The 22,836-nt window shown below is 38.4% G+C and overlaps 3 protein-coding genes and 2 pseudogenes across 3 annotated transcripts; all 5 read right to left on the bottom strand.

Annotated features, from left to right (window-relative positions):
* Nucleotides 1-1,921: 1,921 nt before the first annotated feature.
* Nucleotides 1,922-2,617, bottom strand: LOC132169800 (uncharacterized; annotated as a pseudogene).
* A 7,356-nt stretch (nucleotides 2,618-9,973) lies between these two features.
* LOC132171978 (uncharacterized) lies at nucleotides 9,974-10,823 on the bottom strand. The gene has a single exon (XM_059583399.2). It carries the CDS (start codon nucleotides 10,821-10,823, stop codon nucleotides 10,128-10,130), a length of 696 nt encoding a protein of 231 aa, XP_059439382.2. The 3' UTR covers nucleotides 9,974-10,127.
* Nucleotides 10,824-12,027: 1,204 nt separating this feature from the next.
* Nucleotides 12,028-15,469, bottom strand: LOC132169798 (trans-resveratrol di-O-methyltransferase-like; annotated as a pseudogene).
* Nucleotides 15,470-17,032: 1,563 nt separating this feature from the next.
* Nucleotides 17,033-17,611, bottom strand: LOC148589843 (uncharacterized). Its single transcript, XM_088515395.1, has one exon. The coding sequence runs from the start codon at nucleotides 17,609-17,611 to the stop codon at nucleotides 17,033-17,035; it is 579 nt and encodes a 192-aa protein (XP_088371521.1).
* A 433-nt stretch (nucleotides 17,612-18,044) lies between these two features.
* LOC148589842 (uncharacterized) lies at nucleotides 18,045-21,425 on the bottom strand. The gene is made up of 4 exons (XM_088515392.1): nucleotides 21,164-21,425; nucleotides 19,722-19,921; nucleotides 19,198-19,562; nucleotides 18,045-18,948 (listed from the first exon to the last, which is right to left on the bottom strand). The coding sequence occupies exons 1-4, from the start codon at nucleotides 21,423-21,425 to the stop codon at nucleotides 18,045-18,047; spliced, it is 1,731 nt and encodes a 576-aa protein (XP_088371518.1).
* Nucleotides 21,426-22,836: the final 1,411 nt, after the last annotated feature.

Raw genomic sequence — 22,836 nt, 5'->3', positions numbered from 1 at the left:
CTTTGTTCCACCATCCTCATCACTATGGTGACCACCACTAACACTACAACAACAACCATTCATTTTTATTCTACTATTGTTTGTCATTATTATGTATATATTTAAATTATATATATAGATAGATGGAGGGAGGGGGACCGGCTGGGGCCATGGTCCCCCTTCCTAAAAAAGATACCCTCCATCTATATGTGTGTGTGTGGAGGGAGGGGGATTGGCTGTGGCCATGGTCCCCCAACTTCCTAAAAAGATAAAAAAAAAAAAGGTATTACCTATATATATTGGGGACTGGCTGGAGCCATGGTCCCTCCCCACTTCCTAAAAAAGATATTACCTCCCTATATATATATATATATATACATATATAGGGAGGAGGGGACCGGCTGGGGCCATGGTCTCCCCCACTTCCTCAAAAAAGATATTTTAAGGAGTAAAAAACAAAAAAAAATATATATATATATATATATATATATATATATATATATATATATATTGGACCCCCCCAAAAATAAATTGATAGGTCCCGGTCCCCCCAACTCTCCTCCACTAGTTAGTTCTTACTTCTTAGGTTAATCTTGGGGTTTTCTTTTGGTTAATTTTTCTATTGTTTGGCTTGAAAATTTGGTTAAGAATCTGAAAATTTGATTTTTTTTTTTCCTTCGTAGATTAGCTGTCGGCTTGGAAACTTGAAAATTTCTATTACTACTTGAAAATTTATGCGTTTTTTGTTGTTATTTTCTTTATATATGTATGTAAATCTTGGATCTTTTCTCAGTGAGGATTTCTTGTTCTTGATTTGGTATGGATGTATGAGAATTTTTGATGGGTTTTATTTTGATGGGTTTTTATAACTAATGCCATTGAGAAATCTCTAGTTTCTCTGTGTTTTTGTTCCACCCATTGAATTTCAAGTTTGAAATCATAATGATTTAGGGAATTTTTGATTAGGTCCGAATTTGGGGGAATTTTAGTAAGAAGCTAAATTCCTAAAATTAACTAGGGGCTTTTGTGTGCAGTGGATTTCTATGCTTGATTTAAGATCCGGGTTTATAGATAAATGGGTTTAAAGCTTTGATTTCACTATTGTTTATAGTATGGACATAAACCCTAAATTGTATAGTATGAATTAAATTAGGGTTTTTAGTATGTGAACACTAGGATTGCTAATTGGAAGATCATGATACTGCATTCCCTCAGATAAACTTCTCTTAATAAAATGTAAATTGCGGAAGAAAAACGAAAATAACACGAAGAGATTTACTGGTGGTTCGGTATTAGACGCTTACGTCCACTATTTGAGAATAGCTCGAAATGACTATATCTCTTGCTTTTATTCTTTAATAAAATTTATTCCTATTTGTAACACAATTAGTGTAGGTAAAACTAAAGATAAGTATGGTGATCATCAAATAATTCTTTTAGGAAAAAAAATCATATTTAGCCCCTGATTTGGATTTAGTCATTAGGTTTTCAATTCAAGAACAAGGTCTTCAAGTTTTGTACACGTTAGGTCTCTTTGTCATTTTAGCGTCAAAGTTAACGATTTGTCAACTGCTAAATGTGACTTGTTTAACATATCAAATTTGATTGTAATCAATAAATTATCCTACAAGAAATATATACGCATTATGGAACCATTTCTTATATTCTATAAATCCTGATGCAAATCTGGATTTTGGAGCAGAGATGTTAAATAACTACCGTCAAATCAAAACCATGACAACAGCCGAGGGTGAGACATAGTATTGTTCATATATAGCAGGAAAACAAGTTAAGATGAGGATTTTTCTCTTTAATTGCAAAAAAATCAGAGAAAAAAAAAAACAATTTGCATTTACCAATCAAGAATTTGGTTCATTTTATGCACAAGCATAATTTGGCATTGCACACCATGATGGTAAAGGGCCACGAATGCCATGGATATTCAGTCAGCCACGCTTTTGACCATCTTGTTCCCTGGGGACCTATGCTGATGCAACAGAGTTGTGTTTGTGTCAAGATAATGGAGGACTATAACCATAACAATGGAGGAAGCAAACATGGGTATCGGCCCAAAAAACCATAGCAGCAAATCCAGAGCAAAATAAAGTGCTCTAAGCCCGAGTGACCAAAAATCACCACCCCTTATAACTGCCACTTCCACATTCTGCGCAGGTATGTTGCTATCTGGGGTGCTTATCAGATAGTTTGCATGGACGAAGCTCCGTGCTGACTGAACAAAGCATGAAAAAGCGAGGAGGAAGCAGGTTAGGAGGCTTATGTAGTTGATAGACATGGTGGATGGCCTTGTGTCTCCGTAGATTAATTCACTCTGCAGGAATTCTTTGGAGGAGTTTGCAATCCAAGCACCAATGAGAGGGCAGAGCGTTAAAGAGAGTGATGCCAAGAAAGTTGAGGCTGATGTGTTTGATCATATGACAGATAGAGCTACTCCAACGTCCCGTTTATCAATTTGCATAATTCTTTCCACCCAAGCTATTTTGTCATTGTTCTCAAAACCCATCACCGTGGTGTGCGGACAATTAAGGTATCTGTAGAGGAGGAAGAGATGATAAGCAAACATTATGAGCAGTCCACAAGGGACCAACACCAAATCAAGGTACTCCTTTTGGAAAGCCATAATTTTCTTTCCTTCATGCAGATTCATAGAAATATTGGAGTCTTTAAACTATATTTTTTGTTACCATTTAACTTTGACTAGGCTAGTAGTCATATTGGAGTAGCTAATGGCAGCTACCACATAACTCTGACTTGGCAATTAGTCATATAAAACTTAGTATGCATCCGAAATGTTGTAGTTGAGGCTCTCATTTTTTGCCTTTGCGTAAAGTTTTAGACGTGTAATTATTAACAAAGTTGAATTATTAATGTGAACTAAAGAAAATTTTATGTGTTCGTTTTCTAACGCCGCCCTCTAGAATGTAGATACCTAATGTGTATGAACATAAGCTGTGAACGTGACCAACTGTGACCGAACGACTTGAATTACTGATTATAAATGTTATCATCTGGCAACAATTTGAAATTAAAAATAACTCCACCTATCTCGTCGTTCTACTCGGGTAACATCTCTTCCTTCCCATCTTCATGATTATCACTGTTATTCTGCTCTTGCTACTCTCCATGAACCTCACTCCTTCCGTGAGGCTCATCCTAACCCTCTTTGGCAGAATGCTATGTCTGAAGAACTTAATGCCCTTTCCAAAACCCATACTTGGGACTTAGTTGATTTACCTCCAGGCAAAACTGCGGTAGGGTGCAAGTGGGTATACAAAATTAAGACAAAATCTGATGGGTCTATTGAGCGATACAAGGCACGTCTTGTGGCAAAAGGGTTCAATCAGGAGTATGGTATTGATTATGAGGAGACTTTTGCACCAGTGGCTCGCCTTACTTTTGTTCGATCACTCCTTGCTGTGGCTTCTGTGCGTCATTGGGATCTTTTTCAAATGGATGTGAAAAACGCATTTCTCAATGGTAATCTTAGTGAAGAAGTTTATATGCAGCCTCCTCCTGGGTACGATCATCTGCCACACAAGGTTTGCCGACTTCGCTGGGCAATATACGGTCTGAAACAGGCTCCACGGGCTTGGTTTGCCAAATTCAGTTCCACTATTGCGCAGATTGGGTTTGTTTCTAGCCCATATGACTCTACTCTTTTTATCCGGCGATCTGATGCTGGTCTCATTCTCCTCTTACTATATGTTGATGATATGATTATTACTGGAGATGATACTGTTGGTATTCGTAACCTTCAACAGTTTTTGAGCCAACAATTTGAGATGAAGGATTTGGGTTTTCTCAGTTACTTTCTTGGATTGGAAGTGTCTTCTGATCCAAATGGTTACTATCTCTCTCAAGCCAAGTATGCTTCAGATCTCCTCTCACGAGCTAACCTTATTGATTGCAAAATTGTTGATAGCCCTCTAGAGACAAATGTCAAACTTCGTGCCACTGATGGTGAGCTACTTTCTGATGCCACTCTCTATCGACAGTTAGTTGGTAGTCTCATCTATCTTACTGTGACATGACCGGATCTTGCCTATGCAGTCCACCTTGTTAGTCAGTTTATGACAGCGCCACGCTCAGCTCATTATGCGGCTGTTCTTCGCATCCTTCGCTACGTGAAGGGCACCTTGTTTCATGGTTTGCATTTCTCTTCTCACTCATCATTAGACTTACATGTCTATTCAGATGCTAATTGGGCAGGTGATTCCACTGATTGTCGTTCCACCACAGGTTATTGTTTCTTACTTGGTGATTCTCTCATCTCTTGGCGTAGCAAGAAACAATCTGTTGTTGCCCGCTCTAGCACCGAAGCTGAGTATCGTGCTCTTGTTGACACCACCTCTGAGCTCCTCTGGCTTCGTTGGCTCCTATATGATATGGGTGTTTCTTAGACCTCCAGTTCTCCTATCTTTTGTGACAATCGAAGTGCGATTCAAATTGCGCATAATGATGTGTTTCATGAACGTACTAAACACATTGAGATCGACTGTCATTTTGTGCACCATCATCTTTTGCAGGGAACTCTCCGTCTTTGTCCCATTGCTTCCGCTGATCAGTTGGCTGATGTGTTCACCAAAGTACATCCACCTGGACGGTTCCGTGATCTTGTTTCCAAACTCAAGTTGGCATCTACATTACCACCTTGAGTTTGAGGGGGGATGTTAGAATATAATCAGAATATATTCTGATTATATTCTGATAATCACCATAATTGCTGATTTGATATATTTTCCCTGTATATACATTGATATTATTCTGTAATATTGTACATTAATTCCGTGATTGTATTTCCTATTCTATCTGGCCTTATTCAACTATAAATAGGCCTCATTGTATACAGTTCTAAATACACAGAAATACAATATTTAGTTTATCCCTATATTTTCTAGTATTCTATAGTTTATTTTAACATAAATAATTTTCTTTGTGGGGATGTATGCTCACACCACAAAAACCATTTTCTTTATATTATTTCTAAATATGCAGGAGGCCAAGAAGAGGATTAAAGAAAGAAACCCATGTCATTTCTGATTCATATTCACTTCATTACTAACAACGACACCGTTGTTGTTACCAATGGCCATGGCCATTGGGGTGCTCTGCAATGAAACATCACAAAACAGAGCATTGAGCAAGTGGAAAAACCATACATGGAGAATTTAGGAGGTGTGACCTGTTTGAGACGAAAAGAAAGCCAGAAAACAAAAAGAATCCCAAAACAGGAAAAAGAAAAAGGAGGAACAGAGAAAGAAAGAAAGAAAGAAAGCGAAATGTGAGAAAAAAGAGAGAGAAAACAGAGAGCAATCCCCTCTCTCCCCAACCCCCATAGAGAAAACAGAGAGCAATCCCCTCACGACAACCTACAATTTTTTAGGGGGCAATGAGAAGGTTTTATGCTTTCGCATGGTGGTTGAGTAGTTTGAGTTTAATGGGTTGAGTAAGAGAACCTTAAAAAAATTGCAGGTTGTCGTGGGGGAGAAGAGTTGCTGAACGGTTTTGTTTTAATTCCTACAACTAACCAACACGGCGCCATTTTGGTAAGGATAAGGAAACCTAATTTAAAGCAAAACCGCACTGTTTTGCTTGCTTGTTTAATTTTTTTTTTTCCTCAAAATGGCATTTTAGTAACTTAACCTTACCAAAATGACGTAGTTTTGAATTTTCCATCCTATTTGACGGTAATGACTAACGGAGTGGCTAAATTACAATTGTTTGGTAGTTCGGGGGTCTATTTTATCACTTTTAGAATATTATAGGGCTAAATCGAAAACGGTTGGTAGTTTGCGCCGTTTTGGTAAGGATAAGGAAACCTAATTTAAAGCAAAACGGCGGCGTTTTGCTTGCTTATTTTAATTTTTTTTTTCTTTTCAAAATGGCATTTTAGTAACTTAACCTTACCAAAACGACATAGTTTTGAATTTTCCATCCTATTTGACGGTAATGACTAATAGAGTGGCCAAATTGCAACTGTTTGATAGTTTGTGGGACTATTTTATCACTTTGAAAATATTAGGGGGCTAAATCGAAAACGGCTCGTAGTTTGTGCCATTTTGATAAGGATAAGGAAACCTAATTTAAAGCAAAACAATGCCGTTTTGCTTGCTTGTTTAATTTTTTTTTTTTTTCTCAAAATGGCATTTTAGTAACTTAATCTTACCAAAACGACGTAGTTTTGAATTTTTCATTCTATTTGACGGTAATGACTAACAGAATGGCCAAATTGCAACTATTTGGTAGTTTGAGAGGCTATTTTATCACTTTTGAAACATTAGAGAGCTAAATAAAAAACGGTTGGTAGTTTGAGGGACTTTTTTTATATTTTTTTCCAAATTTAAGCTAATAAAAATAGAAAATCACTATTGTAATATTAAATGCAGAACCATGGTTAATGTAATGAAGCAGAAGAAGTTTTAGAATTTTCAACTGTAATTATGAGAATACACTTTGTATTTATAAGATTGATCAAATAAATCCAGAGGAACAACATTAACTGAGACAGCCTAAAGAAGTATTGCTTCTGCAGCTAATCTTCCCTCAGAAGGCCGCACCACACCCCCCCCCCCCCCCCCCCCCCCCCCCACCAAAAAAAAAGTTGACTTCCATGGATTGGTAGGAAATATAGTACCATGTAACTTAAATATTGTGGCGTGCAAGGCCCACAATTGAGGCTTCACAAGATTAGGCATATGCCTATGACCATGAATATGTAAATTAATGGGGACCTCACCTACCCTTGATGAGTTTTTTATTTTGTGGGTCAACATCATTTTTTCCCCAAAAGCAAGGTTTTACACACTTAAGAAATGGGTCCTAGTAAAGGATTTCAGAGTGTTCACTTTGGGTTAGGAAATATATGATAAGGATGATAACAATGATCTTCATCTTAAAGATTTCATTACTTCTGGCCCAATTTTGCATTGCATATTTGTATTTTATTATTATTATTTTTTTCTAGTTTTTCCCTTCCGTTTTGTGGCTTGAGCTGAAAAAAGAAAAGAAAGTTTTAGCTAGTGGTAAGAAAATTCCTATAAGGTTGGAAATGTATTAGGGCGTGAGTTCGAATCTCTGTAATGGAGAATTATTCATACAAACCTGATTAGTATTAGCCGACTTAGGAACTATTAATGTCCTAGTGGAGCTGTGTCAAGTTATGGCTTAATTGGTCTTGAGGGAGCGCATGCGATTCTTGCCGTCTAAGCCTTTCTTGAGTAGTTTCCAACGGACATGTGCTACCATGGTCACACCCATGTAGAATTGTCACATCATTTATTTCTCTAAATGTAAGAAAAACTCTTAAAAAAATCACTTAGAAACAAACTTCCTTGTTGTTTCCCAAACCAAAGGAATACCAAACGAAGCAAAAGTGCTACCCTTGATCTCCTTAACATTATTTTAATATATATATAAAAAAACTTTATCTTTCCTATAGTATTTATTTGAAACAATATTTAAATGTTCCTCTTCTTTTTCTCTTTTCCCTATCATTTAATTAAAAGAATATTTAAATGATATATAAAAAATATAAAGAAAGTTATTGTGTTGTTTATTTAAATATGAAAGCAAAAAGTAGTTTCATTCCTTATATTTTTTAAAAAATAAATAAATAAAAATGGCTACTGGTAGTACTCTCATCCATGTAGACCTTCAATTGCAATTGGCCTCTTGCTTAAGGATAAGGCCCAACTTGAATTGAACTCTATATATATGCATGGTTGACACAAAACTTCAAGCTGGTCCCTTTTTTTCCCCACTTTTCTGAGCAAAATTGAAGCTGGAGCTGTACTTGCATGGAGCCTCATCTTTCACAAGTGGTGGAGCTGTTGTCAAATTTAATATGCAGTTGAAAATTGAAATAATGGGTGTGGGTGAGCTCATGGGTGGCATATAAAATTAAGCTTCTTTTTGTATAACATTGTGATAAATACAATATGGTATACATTTTTGTTGAAATGCTGGCTTCATAGGATAACTTAACGTACCATTTGGCATTTATTAGTAGGGCATGTGCTTGGGGACCTATCCTTAGAATTGGGTGGTCATTGGCAACTCTAAAGATTCTTAAATTTTTTATAAAAGTTATATATATATTTATTAATGCCTTGGCAATTTTCGAATAATTACTTTGATGGTTCGATTTTTTTTTTGGCTAAGTTGATATGTTTGATTTGGTTCCACCCCTGCATGTGATAACCTGTCACTGCTTAGTGTGGGTGTTTTAGTTCACTGGCGAACATTGAGGCCCCGTTTGCTAAACGATTTTGGTTAAATACTATTCATCTCACCTTTTCGTTTTTTCAATATTCTCTTACTTTTTATATCACATAAATTACTTTTTATTATTATTCAAATAAAAAAAAATCACTACAAAACAAAATATTTTCATTTTTCCATATCAAACATTTTTACTTTTTTACTTTTTCAAAAAATAAAAATAAAAATAAAAATTATATCCTTATTTTTTTTATTTTTTTTACATCAATCAATTTTGGCTACAGTATCAAACCAAAACCCTTTAACAAACACACCCTGATGACTGGGCTTAAGACTTAGGGTTTAGGGCCGTAAATAAATAAGTCAGATTGACAAACCGTTCATTAAACTTGATTCATGACTGTAGAAACCCGTTTAATTATTAAGTGATACATGCTTGACTCGCTTCAATTACAACCCCAATATTTTGTTTTTGGAATTGAAAATTTATATCAGGTTGATTAGGACATAAATCAATCGCATTATTCGGATTAGATTGGCTTATCGACCTCCTTAGTCGTTTAATATCTCATTTAATATCAAGTGCAGGATCAAGCACAAAATTAGGAAGAAAGATTGTAGATAATATGATTCACAATAGGGGCAATGGGCCAATCAGCACAATGGTTGGCATTGTTGATAGCCGTGATAACTTGAGAAGCATCACCTTCCAACAAAATATTGGGAGAAGAAAAGGAATATTTAAGAAGCAACATCAACATAGGGGGGGGGGGGGCAATGGGCCAAAATGGGGCCTTTAATTATGAGTTACATGTTTCCAAACACTAGCTGTGTTGCGTGTACATATTAATAAAAAGCTGCCGATGGCTTCAAAATTCTTCCCCAGTAATCCAATTTCCTTGGCAACTCAAATGCTTGTGGGGTCAAATTGATATTGATCCATAAACATGACTTATCCACGTCTTTGGTGCATCATAGTCGTAAGGTGTGGTTTGATCAGAAGGTTCATGTCATTTTCCAATGTCACCTTCATCTCATTTTATACAAAAGTTTCATCCCATGCCAACTAAACCTCATTTACCAAAAGCCTTGTAAAAGTATCCATCAAACGTGATGTTGACACAATCTTCACATCCTGATTTGCATGGAATTAGGAATTGAAGATCATGATGCTGCGTTCGCTCGGATAAACTTCTCTTAATAAAATGTAAATTTCAGAAGAAATGCGAAAATAACACGAAGAGATTTACGGGTGGTTCGGTATTAGACACTTACGTCTACTATTTGGAAAGAGCTCGAAATGACTATATCTCTTGCTTTTATTCTTTAATGAAATTTATTCCTATTTGTAACACAATTAGGGTAGGTAAAACTAAAGATAAGTATGGTGATCATCAAATAATTCTTTTAGGAAAAAAAAATCATATTTAGCCCCTGATTTGGATTTAGTCATTAGGTTTTCAATTCAAGAATAAGGTCTTCAAGCTTTATACACGTTAGATCTCTTTGTCATTTTATCGTCAAAGTTAACGATTTGTCATCTACTACATGTGGCTTGTTTAACACATCAAATTTGATTATAATCAATAAATTATCCTTTAAGAAATATATACTCATTATGAAACCATATCTTATATTCTATAAAACCTGATGCAAATCCAGATTTTGGAGCAGAGATGTTAAATAACTACAGTCAAATCAAAACCATGATAAGAACCGAGGGTGAGACATAGTATTGTTCATATGTAGCAGGAAAACAAGTTAAGATGAGGATTTTCTCTTTAATTACAAAAAAGTCAAAGAAAAAAAAACAATTTGCATTTACCAATCAAGAATTTGGTTCATATTATGCACAAGCATAATTTGGCATTCACACCATGATGGTAAAGGGCCACGAATGCCATGGATATTCAGTCAGCCACACTTTTGACCATCTTGTTCCCTGGGGACCTATGCTGATGCAACAGAGTTGTGTTTGTGTCAAGATAATGGAGGACTATAACCATAACAATGGAGGAAACAAACATGGGTATCGGCCCAAAAAACCATAGCAGCAAATCCAGAGCAAAATAAAGTGCTCTAAGCCCGAGTGACCAAAAATCACCACCCCTTATAACTGCCACTTCTACATTCTGCGCAGGTATGTTGCTATCTGGGGTGCTTATCAGATAGTTTGCATGGACGAAGCTCCTTGCTGACTGAACAAAGCATGAAAAAGCGAGGAGGAAGCAGGTTAGGAGGCTTATGTACTTGATAGACATGGTGGATGGCCTTGTGTCTCCGTAGATTAATTCACTCTGCAGAAATTCTTTGGAGGAGTTTGCAATCCAAGCACCAATGAGAGAGCAGAGCGTTAAAGAGACTGATGCCAAGAAAGTTGCAGCTGATGTGTTTGATGATATGACAGATAGAGCTACTCCAACGTCCCGTTTATCAATCTGCATAATTCTTTCCACCCAAGCTATTTTGTCATTGTTCTCAAAACCCATCACCGTGGTGTGCGGACAATTAAGGTATCTGTAGAGGAGGAAGAGATGATGAGCAAACATTATGAGCAGTCCACTTGGGACCAACACCAAATCAAGGTACTCCTTTTGGAAAGCCATAATTTTTTTTCCTTCATGCAGATTCATAGAAATATTAGAGTCTAGTAGTCATATTGGAGTAGCTAATGGCAGCTACCACATAACTCTGACTTGGCAATTAGTCATATAAAACTTAATATGCATCCGAAATGTTGTAGTTGAGGCTCTCATTTTTTGCCTTTGCGTAAAGTTTTAGACGTGTAATTATTAACAAAGTTGAATTATTAATGTGAACTAAAGAAAATTTTATGTGTTCATTTTCTAACGCCGCCCTCTAGAATGTAGATACCTAATGTGTATGAACATAAGCTGTGAACATGACCAACTGTGACCGAACGACTTTTCAATTACTGATTATAAATGTTATCATCAGGCAGCAATTTGAAATTAAAAATAACTCCACCTACCTGGATTTTTTGTCTATTCTGTTTTGTTATCTAATTGATGAGAATGTTGTGATGGGTTTCCATTAGATCTACTTCAATTCCCTGGCTGACCCATCATTATGTTAGTGCATAAATCTAAAACAAAAAAATTAAATGCTCCTAAGATGCATTACATAATCGTTTTCTTTAAGAAGTTATTTGTCCCTACCAATTTTGATCAATTGGTGTGTACTAGGTTACAACAAATACTCCTCTTAGATATAATGGTATAATGGTATGTGTTTTGTGCAAAACGAAACTAAACCATAACACACTTAGAATTTCTATTCTAGCAAGGAGAGAGAGACACAAATTTTAAAAATGCACAACGATTATTTAATTATTGAGTAATGCTAGATATCACATTTTTATCCCACAATGCTAATATGGCAATCCTAACCAACTTTTGGATTTTTTTTTTTTTTTTTAATAATGACTGATCCAAGGGTTAGGTGGGACTAACACATCAACATTGTGAGATAATTATATGATAAAAATGTAGTTTATAGCATTACTCTTAATTATAAAAGTTAGATCATAATTGTTAGTTTCAACGTGTGTGTGCCCCATGCGAAAGAGCATACACTCAAGCTTTGCTTGCTTTAAGCAATAGCTTGGTATGAGTTGGGCATTATAAATGCCTACTTTAATTTCTCTTCCTCCAAGTCTCTTTAAAATATTCCCAAACCATGAACATAGATATATTCATTATTATACTAAATTTGAAAACTCTTTTAACCCATTAGTCATCCATACAGCATTCAAGCTCACAGTACATGATTATTCTACTGTCATACAAATCTTAGGACAATACATAGTTGTTGCTAAGGTCCTAAGGATAAACCTCAATAAGGGACCTTAAACCAAACATGGGTGTTATCTTGTAGCGACTGAAACCAGCCTCCAAGAAGAGCTTTTCCCATTCCTTCTCGCATCTCTCTCTTCCAGTGACCATAGCCATCATCATCACGTCAAAAAAGAGCTTTGTTTCGGTTATTTCGTGCTCATCTTTGATATCATTAATCACTATATCTATGATGATCACCTTTCCCCCTTTTTCTTTGTTTAGTATAGCTTCTCGGCATTTTTCAGTACCTTCACGCAATCCTCATCGCTAATTGAGTGTAAAACCAACTGCAAATTAGTCATTATCACCATCAAGAAAAATGAAAACATTATGTAATTTATTAATCCAACCATAAAGAACACAACCAACAGTATAATCATCCTCTAGGATTGTGTCCTTCCTCATTGTATTAAATAGCATACACAGTTTACCGAAGTTTGAACCTGACTAGCAACTTGTGCATAATATGAGGATAAAAGCAGCGTATAGTACTAAATTTTATGTTGCTCATGAAGGACATTTGCAGATCAAGCTATAGAAGGGAATCCAAGAAACCTGCCAAATTTTATGTTATCCAAAAGTGCAATCAACCACATATTCCTATCGAGTGGGATGATATGAACAAGGGAGTGAGGGAATGGAGTGGGAAAAGTCTTGGAGCTGTGATTTGCAAACTAGCATGGGGTTCTGCTATTTATAATATGTTGAGGCAAAGAAATGTTGTGAAGTTTGGTAATCAACTTATCTCGGAGGAAAGAATGCTTCTGAAAATGTGTTGGGAGGTTAGAACTAGAATTATGTGAAAGGGGAACTTCAAGTGTAACAGAAAAAATATGGCTCTGTGCTGGTTGGGAAATCCCTGTCACTATTCTGGTACAAAAATCTCTCCTGATTCTTGCGGTGGTTTTTAGTCTTCCCTGTCTGGTTGGTTGTGTTGCTGGTGACTTGGTGGAGTTCTTGTGGCTGTATGCTGCTGGGCTAGTGCTGCGTAGAAAATGCTGCTGTTGAAAAGCTGCTGCCAGTCCAGAGAAGGAATTGTAGATATTACGGATAAGTGATTTCTATCTAGTGTTTTGCCTGTCTGACTAGTCTTGGTGTATTGTCTGAGTTTTCAGTTGCTTAGCTAGAAGTAGCAAAATTGTATAGGATGGCTGCTACTCTGTTGCTTTGCTTTTAGAGGGTTTTTTTGGGTGCTTTTGTTTTGCTGGTTTTATGGCCTTTTCCCTTTCCCTTTTTTTTTTGGTAACCTTTTGGCATAAGGGGTTCTGGCAAGTTTTGCTGGGGTGTGAAGAATTCTATATCAGTTGGATAATAAAATTCATTCATCCAAAAAATAAAATAAAATTAATGCATACCTTAAGTAGAATGCGATCTGTCGGAGGGATAGACCGAAACATATCACCTCCAACATAATTCAACTTCAAACTGTCTGTCAAATTAGCTACAACATGTCGAAGATCAAGCACTGTGCATTTCAAGTGAGGGAATGCCTCAGAAATGATCCTGGAGCATGTTCCAGTACCACCCCCAACATCAATCAACGTATCCAACCCCTCAAAAACTGCCTTGCAGTCTCTTACAACCAAGTTCATCATTCCAGAGTCACTCGCCATTGCCTCATTGAAAAGATTATTGAATCCAGGATTTTGGTTTCCATACTCCCACAATCCCATCCCATGTGCACTCTCAAATGCTGTGACCTTGTCTTCTCGGAACCAGTTTCCCAAGAATTGCCATGGATTTATCAGAGCTGGTTCTGTTGGAAGTCCCACATTGCCTGGGTATTAAGGAGATTAGCCATTTATAAGAGTGAGGGGAAACCTCAACTCTAGAGCTAGCTTTTGGGTTGAGTTAGGCCAAAAACCCATTTCTAATATGGTATCAGAGCCTAGCCTAATTGGCTGTGGCCCACCGTCACCCATTGTCTCACGTGTTGGTTTGGATGTCCTCCCGCCACACGTGAGGGGGCGTGTTGGAAGTCCCACATTGCCTAGGTATTAAGGAGATTAGCCATTTATAAGAGTGAGGGAAAACCTCAATTCTAGAGCTAGCTTTTGGGTTGAGTTAGGCCCAAGACCTATTTCTAACAGGCTCAAGCATAGCCAAAACAAACGGTGAAAAGCCGGTGACATTATCTTTGAGGAGGATCCTCGATGAAGGTGTGAGATCATACGCTTCTTCTTCATCTTCTTCTTCTTCTTGTTTTTTGTTGACTCTTGTGGTAGCGAAGAAGCCGCAGTGAGCAAGCAAGCGCATGAGGCGGTGCACAAAACCAGCTTTTGTGGGGTGAATCTGAAGCGCAGAGACCAAGCCATGGAGAGTAATAGGTTCCCCATGGCTGTGGACTATGTCTGGTATGCCTAACTGAACTGCACATTTCAGTGACATGGAACCAGTGGCGGAGCCACGTTGGTGTTTGGCACCCCCAACGATTTTTTTAAAAAAAATTTTCCTTTACCCTGCTCTGTGGCCACTTGCATGTTGGCGCTCTGAGCTTATATACACACCAAGAAAATAAGAAGAAATAGTTAGTAGAAGAAGAACTCAATAATAAAGCCTTCATATATATCTATATATATATATATATATATGAATACAAGTTGCTGCTAGGAGACTGATGGTGAACACAACTGGGAGAGAAGTAGAGTTTTGCATTTATTTTTTTTATTTTTTTATTTTTTATCATTTCGTGGGTGGTCATGAACTGCAAAGTATAGATTTTTGTGTTTTAGGGTGTAAGAATCTGCTTACTTTTTTTATTCTGGAAGTGTTATATTTGTGTTATGATATTGTTTAGCCTCTTTAGGCTTTGATCAAATTAATAGAAGAATATATCTTAGTAATTATCGAACTAGCATTTTCAGCAATGAAAATTGTTAAAACACGACTTTGTAACAAAATTGAGGATGATTTTATTGCAAATAGTTCCTTTCTCTATATTGAAAGGGAAATTGCTGAGAGCTTTGATTTAAATTCAATACTTAATGATTTTGTACTTCTAAGAGAACGTAAAGTGCAGTTCTAGACACATTTTTTTTTTTTTTTTTTTTGGTATTTCTGTCTTTTTGATATAGTGCCGACATGTTACATTTCTAATATATCAATTTGAGCACATATTTATGAACTTATATATATATATATATATATATATATATATATATATATATATATATATATATATTTTTTTTTGTGATGTATATATTGTGTAAATTACCAAATTTTTAAGGTGGAAAAAATTTTTAGAACGCCAAAAAAATTTTAGCAATACCCCCAATATGAATTGTCTGGATCCGCCACTGCATGGAACGTACGAAACTGAAAACATGTTTATACAAATGGGATTGTGCTTGAAACAACTCACTTGCTCCATGGCCATGAATTTGTTCCATAATTTTGCAGATGCCGTAGCTCCTGATTCAAAATGTTGCTTTTAATGACGCTTCATCAAATAGTCAGCATAACATGTCACTCTTTATCCACGTGTTCTGACTTCAGATATCAAAAAATTATAGCCCAATAAAGAAAGGCAACCCATCTTTTTTTCTTTGTCGGATTTGGATTTTGGTGTAAAAAAAAAATAATATATTTGATTAATTTTTTCAGCGGTTCAAATTTAATTTTAATATTTTATAATTAAAAAAATAAAATTAAATATAAACTATTGTGCTGTATTTTTTTTTATGGCACTTAAGCTACTCACTCACAATGTTAGGCTCCGTTTGGTAAACACTTTTGTTTCAATACTATTCATCTTACTTTTTCATTTTTTCAACATTCTCTTATTTTTTACATTTACATGTTATTAAAAAAATAGACACATGTCATTTATATAGACTGGATTGAAGAAAGTTCCTCTAACCTAGTTTGGAGGAAAACTCTGTACTAATCATATATTCATATATAAAAGCCGAGTTTTGGCTCAGAGAGAGCCTAGAATTGCGACATGTGTCCTGAACTCATACTTTTTAAAAGCATAACCGGTTTTAAATTTTTTAATTTTCCTGTGAAGACTTGTCATGATGTGTTTGTCTTTCTTCTTCCAAGTCTTCCCTTAGGTAAACTACGCGGATTAGATATTCATCAGTCTTGAATAATTGGTTGTCACACAGCATGTATATATATATAGACGATGATTTCTTCAGAAAACGATTGGTGGCGGGCGGCTATACTTAGAATTGCAAATATCTATAAAGATTGATTTTTGGTTGGTTGTGGGTGGACTCCTTGCAAAGACAACGAACCGGATGTTCAACCTCCCAATTAAATACGATTAGTCGGATTTGCCGTAGGCGACCCGTCTGCATGATTCAGTCTTGATAAGTTCCTCCTCTACCATTTTGTTCCATCTTCAACTTAGATGTTATTATCCGTGTCAGCATGAAGGTCCTTTTTCCACATGAATGCCCATAAGCATGTTTGAATATTCTACTTGCCAATTACAACTATCCATCATTTGGATACCTATTATTGACCAAATATCACCCATGAAAGAAATGGGATACCCAATTTACGAAGAAAAGGAAATAAATCAATGAATGGAACGGTTCCCTTCTCTCCTTGCCACTAGTCACTACTGCCCAAACTGCAAGTGAAGGTCTTTTATAGCCTTGTAAGGATATAAGCATTGCAGAAGTTTGTAGACCCAAGAATTCTCCTCGCTCAGCCATTATTTAGTGTTTCTCCTATTTTTTTAATATGGTTTAATATTTTTCCGTTTAGGCTTAAACGGTTTCATTATTCCAAGAGTTTATTTCAAAATGTTTCCTTATATGAATTTCATTATTAAGTGACTATATTTAATGTAAGATAATTATGGTTATTTAATTTTTAAACATTGAACCGGTCCTTTAAGTTAAAAACCGGTCCTCTAAGGCGATTAAATTAACTAAATTAATTCATGTTAGGAATACAATGAGTTTTTTTTTTTTTTGAGTAAAAAGATCATTGCTTCATTAAAATCAATCAGTGGGGAGAAGTAAAATCTCCTCCCTTACAAGCTTGTCAATACATTCTGGTAATTCATCCCTCCATGTCCCCTCTCTCTTCTCCCGGATGGCCATACGTGCTAGTGAGTGCGCTACCTGGTTGGATTCACGGCCCACAGCTCGAACTGTCCATTGAGAAAAATCCAGCAGCAGAATCATGATGTCGTCGACGAGGTGCCCTATTGTACTCCATGTGGATTTCCCAGAATTAACAGCCTCCACCACTTGCTTCGAATCTCCTTCCAAAATAATGTTGGAGAAGCCCAGTTCCTTTCCGAATTTCAGCGCTAGACCTCCTGCCCAAGCTTCAGCAACCAAAGGTCCAAAGAAACCTTCGACTACCTGACTACGAGCAGCTACAACCACTCTAGTATGATCCCTTATCACAGCCCCTATGCCCACCAGGCCCCGCTTGGAACAAAGAGCAGCGTCCCAATTACACTTCAGGAAACCCATCGGCGGTGGCTTCCACCTCACGACAGAGCCTCTAATTCCCGACTGGGTGGTTATTGGATTCTCATTAAGCTCAACAAACTCAGCCTGTGACTGCATGACCTGTGTAACTAACTCATTCGGATGCATAAAGTCCCACCATGTATCACCTCATTCCGCCGAAACCAAATCCTCTGCGCTAACCGAGCAAAAACATAGGCCTCTTCCTCATCACAAGACTGAAGAACTTCCTCCACCACCTTCCCAAAAGTTGGTTTGAAAAAAGAACTCTTTTGAAATTTTTTGAGACTCCCGCTCCATACATCCCTCGCCGATGGACACTCCCACAAGATATGAAAACATGTTTCTTCAGCCAAGTTACAAATCGGGCACAGTGCATCAGTAATTACCTTCCTCTTGTATAGACTGGCCTTGGTCGGGAGTATCTCATGGCTGGCTCTCTACAAAAATTTTTTTATCGCATTTGGGGCTTTGAGTTTCCACAAAATTCCCCACATCTCATTGTTTTTCGCATGTGCCGAACTGCCAGCCCTCATCTGCAACTCCTTCGTTTTAGACGCATGATAGGCACTTTTAACTGAAAATAAGCCATTGGCAATGCCCTCCAAATAACGACATCATCCCGATTGGTGCTACTAATTGGTAAAGTCAAAATTGCTTTGACCTCTTCAGGAAAAAACAGTTTCTCAAGCAATCGTTTATTCCACCCATGAGTATCTTTATCAATGAGTGTAGCAACCTTGGCATCATGAGCAAACTCCCTTGGGGCTGCTTGGATAGCGTAGGTCGTGGGTAAAGGAATCCATTTATCTCCCCATATTTTCGTTTTTTCCCCATTCCCATACCGCCACCATAAACCATCCTTGAGAAGATCACATGAACCTAAAATACTCCTCCAAGCGTAGGACGGCTTCGAGCCCAATCGTGCCTCTAAAATTGAGCCACTTTTGTAGTATTTGGCTTTTATAATTTTTGCCACTAGGCTGTCCGGTGATTTCCACAACCTCCAACATTGCTTTGCAAGCGAAGCCTTGTTAAAACAAACGAAATCCCAGAAACCCATTCCTCCTTTCAACTTTGATGCTCCCATCTTGCTCCAACTCATCCAGTGTATTCTTGAGTCCTCCCACCAAAACTTTTGCATGAGAGAATTAAGTTTGTTACTCAAAGCTTTTGGGAGCATAAAGATACTCATGCAATACATCGGGATGGCCTGGATCACCACCTTAAGTAGGATTTCCCGTCCCACTTGAGAGAGGCACTTAAGCTTCCAATCTTGTAACCTCTTCCACACTTTATCAATAATACCCTTGAACTCCTTTGTTCGAGATCTCCCCACTAACTCAAGTAACCCCAAATAGGTGTCATACCTTTGCGAACTCGGGAGGCCCGACACATCAAAGATTTGCTTCCGAGTCTCCTCGGGAGTGTTCCGACTAAAATAAATAGCCGTCTTTTAAATATTCAATCTCTGTCCCGAGGCCACTTCGTATTTTTGAAGGAGAGTATATAAAGTGTTCCAGTGGCTCAAATCAGCTCTGCAAAATAATAAACTGTCGTCAGCAAAAAATAGGTGGTTGAGACGAGGACCCCTCTTTGAGGTAGGGACACCCTCCAACACACCCTCCGTCTTTGCCCGTGATAGTAAGGAACTCAACACCTCCGCACAAAACAGGAATAGGTACGGGGAAATGGGGTCTCCTTGCCGGATGCCTCGTGTTGGAATGATCTTCCCCGTAGGTATCCCGTTCACCAAAATTGCATACTGCGCTGAGGTAACACACATCATTACCAGTTTTATCCATTGAGATGCAAACCCCATCTTCTCCATCACAGCCTTCAAAAAGCCCCACTCAACTCTGTCATAGGCCTTACTCATGTCAATTTTAACCGCCATATACCCCTTCTTGCCTGACATCCGAGAGTGCATTGTGTGAAGGGTTTCGTAGGCTGCCAACACATTATCTGAAATCAACCGCCCCGGTATGAAAGCACTCTGAGTAGGCGATATAATTTCAGGCAAAATCACCTTGAACCTGTTTGCAAGAACCTTCGACAGAATTTTATATAATATGTTGCATAAACTGATAGGTCTAAACTCCGAGACACAAGTGGGATTTTTTGTCTTAGGAATTAAAGCTATGAAAGTAGAATTTAATTCCATATCAACTTTTGCATTATTTAGAGAAAAAAGTAGAGCTTTGCAAACCTCAGGACCCACAATATCCCAATATTTATGATAAAATCCAGCGTTGAAGCCATCCGGTCCCGGGGCTTTTAAGGGGGACATCTGGAATAAAGCCGTTCGAATTTCTTCTTCCGTGAATGGTCTTACCAGAGACTCATTCATGGTCTCCGAAATGCGTCCCTCCAGTGCACCCAAACTGTCCCCCAACTCCCCATCACCTTCTGTGGAAAATAGAGCTTCATAATAGGTCACAAAAGCTTCTCCAATCTCCTATTGTGTTTCCCAACGATCTCCTCTCTCATCGTCTATTTGGCTAATTTTATTCATCTTGCGCCTTTGGCTTGCGCAAGCATGAAAAAATTTTGAGTTCTTATCACCAAAAGAAAGCCAATTAATTTTTGCTCGTTGTTTCCACTTTAGTTCCTCCTGTTCCATTATGGCTTGCAATTCTTTTTTAATTTGCAAAGATTGCCCCACATCTGGATCATGCTCCTCCCCTTGAAGCTCAGCCAGTTTGGAACATTGCTGAGTAAAAATTCGGTCTGGTCTTCTCACTTCTTCCCACTGCCACCGCATCAAAGAATTTTTACATGTCTCCAATTTGCATGACAGCTGCCCCCATGGATCGGTCTGACCGTGTTTCCCCTTCCAGGACTGTTCAATAATAGCTCGACACCATGTATTTATTTCCCAGCCTGCCTCAAAACGAAATTTTCTTCAACCCCGACGTTCTATACCTCTTTGCTTTAAACATACAAATATTGGTGAGTGGTCTGAGCATATAGCAGCACCGACCAAAACTTCCACCCCTTGAAATAATTCACACCATTCATGATTTGCTACCGCTCTATCGAGGCACTGCTTTATAAACTCGGTATCTTCTCTACAATTAGTCCAGGTAAATTTGGGTCCTTTATAGCCCAAGTTTGAGAGACCACACCCCTCCAAAGTATTTTGAAAGGCTTCCATCAATCCTCTTTGACGTTCTTTCCCGCCAAATTTTTCATTGGAACAGAGGATCTTATTAAAATCGTCGAGACAAATCCACGGTATTGGTTCCATGTGAGCTATGTGCCGGAGTAAATTCCACGCCTCCCAGCATTTGCTTGCTTCCGGTTGCCCATAGACCAGTTAGTTTCCAAGATGAGCCACCCGGGGAGGAACACACCTTCGAGTTAATATGTCGCCTGCTATAGTTTTGGATTTCAACCCCCGAGTCTGTCATCCAAAGTAACACCAAACCACCTCCCTTGCCCACAGAGTCCACTACCATCATGTTCTCAAACCCCAACATACTCCATATTGTCTCCATTTTGTTAGCTCGTAATTTAGTTTCCATTAAGAAAACTATATTGGGTTTCTTTTCCCGCACCATCCGGCGGAGTTCTCGAACTATCCGAAGGTTCCCAAGCTCTCGACAGTTTCAACTCATGATACTCATTGCGGTCGACAGGGCTGATTACCAGCCTCTTCCATCCTCGATCCATTTTTATCATCTTTCCCTTCCACACCACTTTGCTTAGAACAGTAACGCCTGTCTATCTTACGTCCTTTTCGCCCCACCTCATCTCCTCTTCCAGTAAAATCCCTCTCCTTACGTTTGCCGTAATTTTCCACACTAGAACCGGCCTGTTTTGTTAACGGGTCTGACCTGCCACGACGCTTCCATGTATTATCGCTGGCTTTTCTGGTTGCAGAAAATTCTCCACAAAAATTTCCCCTCATTTTTTCCTCCACGTCAGCCACAGTAAAAAATTTCCTACCCCCTTAGGCTGGTGAACAGTAGTTCGTATCTTACCTTTTCGCAGTTGGGTAGGACTACTTCTGTGTCCCTTGCCATGCACTTGGTTTGTCATAGGTTTCTCTCCACTCGCCAGCTCATTAAGGAAATCGTGGGTTCCCTTTCCAGGCTCCACCTCTGCATACGTTGAAGACCCCTCATTTAAAGGGGAATCTTCTCTTTCCTCCAATCCAGCTCCTGTTTCCTAGGGATACACCGTTGATTTCTTTTCTTTGAATGCACCATTATTATCAGCTCCCAAATCTCCGCCCATCGTATCTCCCGCTAATTTTGTGCCGGATCTTTGGTTTTTTGAATGACAGTAATAATTTCTCGTCTTTCTTTCCATAGGTGATCCTGGCCCATCTTCCGCCGTCCCAGATGAATCTCCTTCCACGTCCTGACCTCTACACAGTGGTCGTGATCTGTTGGGTGGCTGTTTTCTGCCAGGACCAAACTTACCATGGCCACCTCCAGTTTCCCTCAGAGGAGGTTCTCTGCCCCCCATCGTTGAGCCAAAACATCCACCAAAAACACGTTTAGGAGAGGAAGCCCTGAGCCACGGTCCAAACTCAATTGGTGCATTTTGTTTTCTGGCTTCATTTCGCTCTTCACATCCCGTCACTCCATGTTTAATCACACCGCACCGGAAGCAGACCTTAGGAAGTCTTTCATACTGGAACTTTATCAGCATAGAAGAGCCATTGATTTTTAACATTCTCCCTCTCATCAATGGTTTCTGTAGATCGAGATTGATTTTTACCCTCAGGGATTCCCCCCACCCCATCCCTTCCTCATCAACATCCACCTCCTCAACATGACCCATTGCCGAAGAAATTTGTTGGCCAACAATCATATTCATACAAGCCAAAGGTAGTCCATACATCTGGACCCAGAACGATGCTCTTTCAAATGGGAATCTTGAAGGGGGTAACATCCCGTCATATTCTTTAACTGCAAATAAATTACCCTAAAAAACCCATGGCCTCCCCTCCAAAACTCTTTTCTTGTCTTTTTCATTCACAAAATCCACTAGGAACAGGTTATCTCCCAAGATTTTGAAAGAAGGTGACCCTGATGTTTTCCAACCATGTAATAGTGTGGTCCGAATTGTCTCCTCGCTCACAAGGTGATCCGCAATCAATTTGCCCACCAGACATGTTTTTCCCCTATATGCCCCTCGCTCCCTTGCTTGATCTTGGATCTCCAGTTCAGTCCCCTCCGTCTCCGATAGAGAGAATTTTTCCCACATCCTTGTAAGATCATCTTCCATCTGAGATTCCGTCATCCCCTAATCGCTATACTTCCACTGCTGTAAGATAGCCTGGAAAACAGTTCCTCCTGCTCTAGGTGATT

Source organism: Corylus avellana, chromosome 1 (assembly GCF_965113065.1).
Source record: "Corylus avellana chromosome 1, dhCorAvel1.hap1.2, whole genome shotgun sequence".
In the NCBI taxonomy this organism is placed as follows: Eukaryota; Viridiplantae; Streptophyta; class Magnoliopsida; order Fagales; family Betulaceae; genus Corylus; species Corylus avellana.
The sequence above is the reverse complement of the archived record's forward strand: the minus strand, read 5'-3'. Positions and strand labels throughout refer to the sequence as shown.

Excerpts from the sequence above, each read along its gene's own strand:
- LOC132171978 (XM_059583399.2), bottom strand. The coding sequence starts at position 10,823 with ATGGCTTTCCAAAAGGAGTACCTTGATTTGGTGTTGGTCCCAAGTGGA.
- LOC148589843 (XM_088515395.1), bottom strand. The coding sequence starts at position 17,611 with ATGCAGTCACAGGCTGAGTTTGTTGAGCTTAATGAGAATCCAATAACC.
- LOC148589842 (XM_088515392.1), bottom strand. The coding sequence starts at position 21,425 with ATGAGGGGAAATTTTTGTGGAGAATTTTCTGCAACCAGAAAAGCCAGC. Across the intron at positions 19,922-21,163 it reads ATCGAGGATGGAAGAGGCTG|AAGGTGATGGGGAGTTGGGG; the intron begins GTAATCAGCCCT and ends TATTTTCCACAG. Across the intron at positions 19,563-19,721 it reads GGGATATTGTGGGTCCTGAG|GTTCTTGCAAACAGGTTCAA; the intron begins GTTTGCAAAGCT and ends ATTCTGTCGAAG.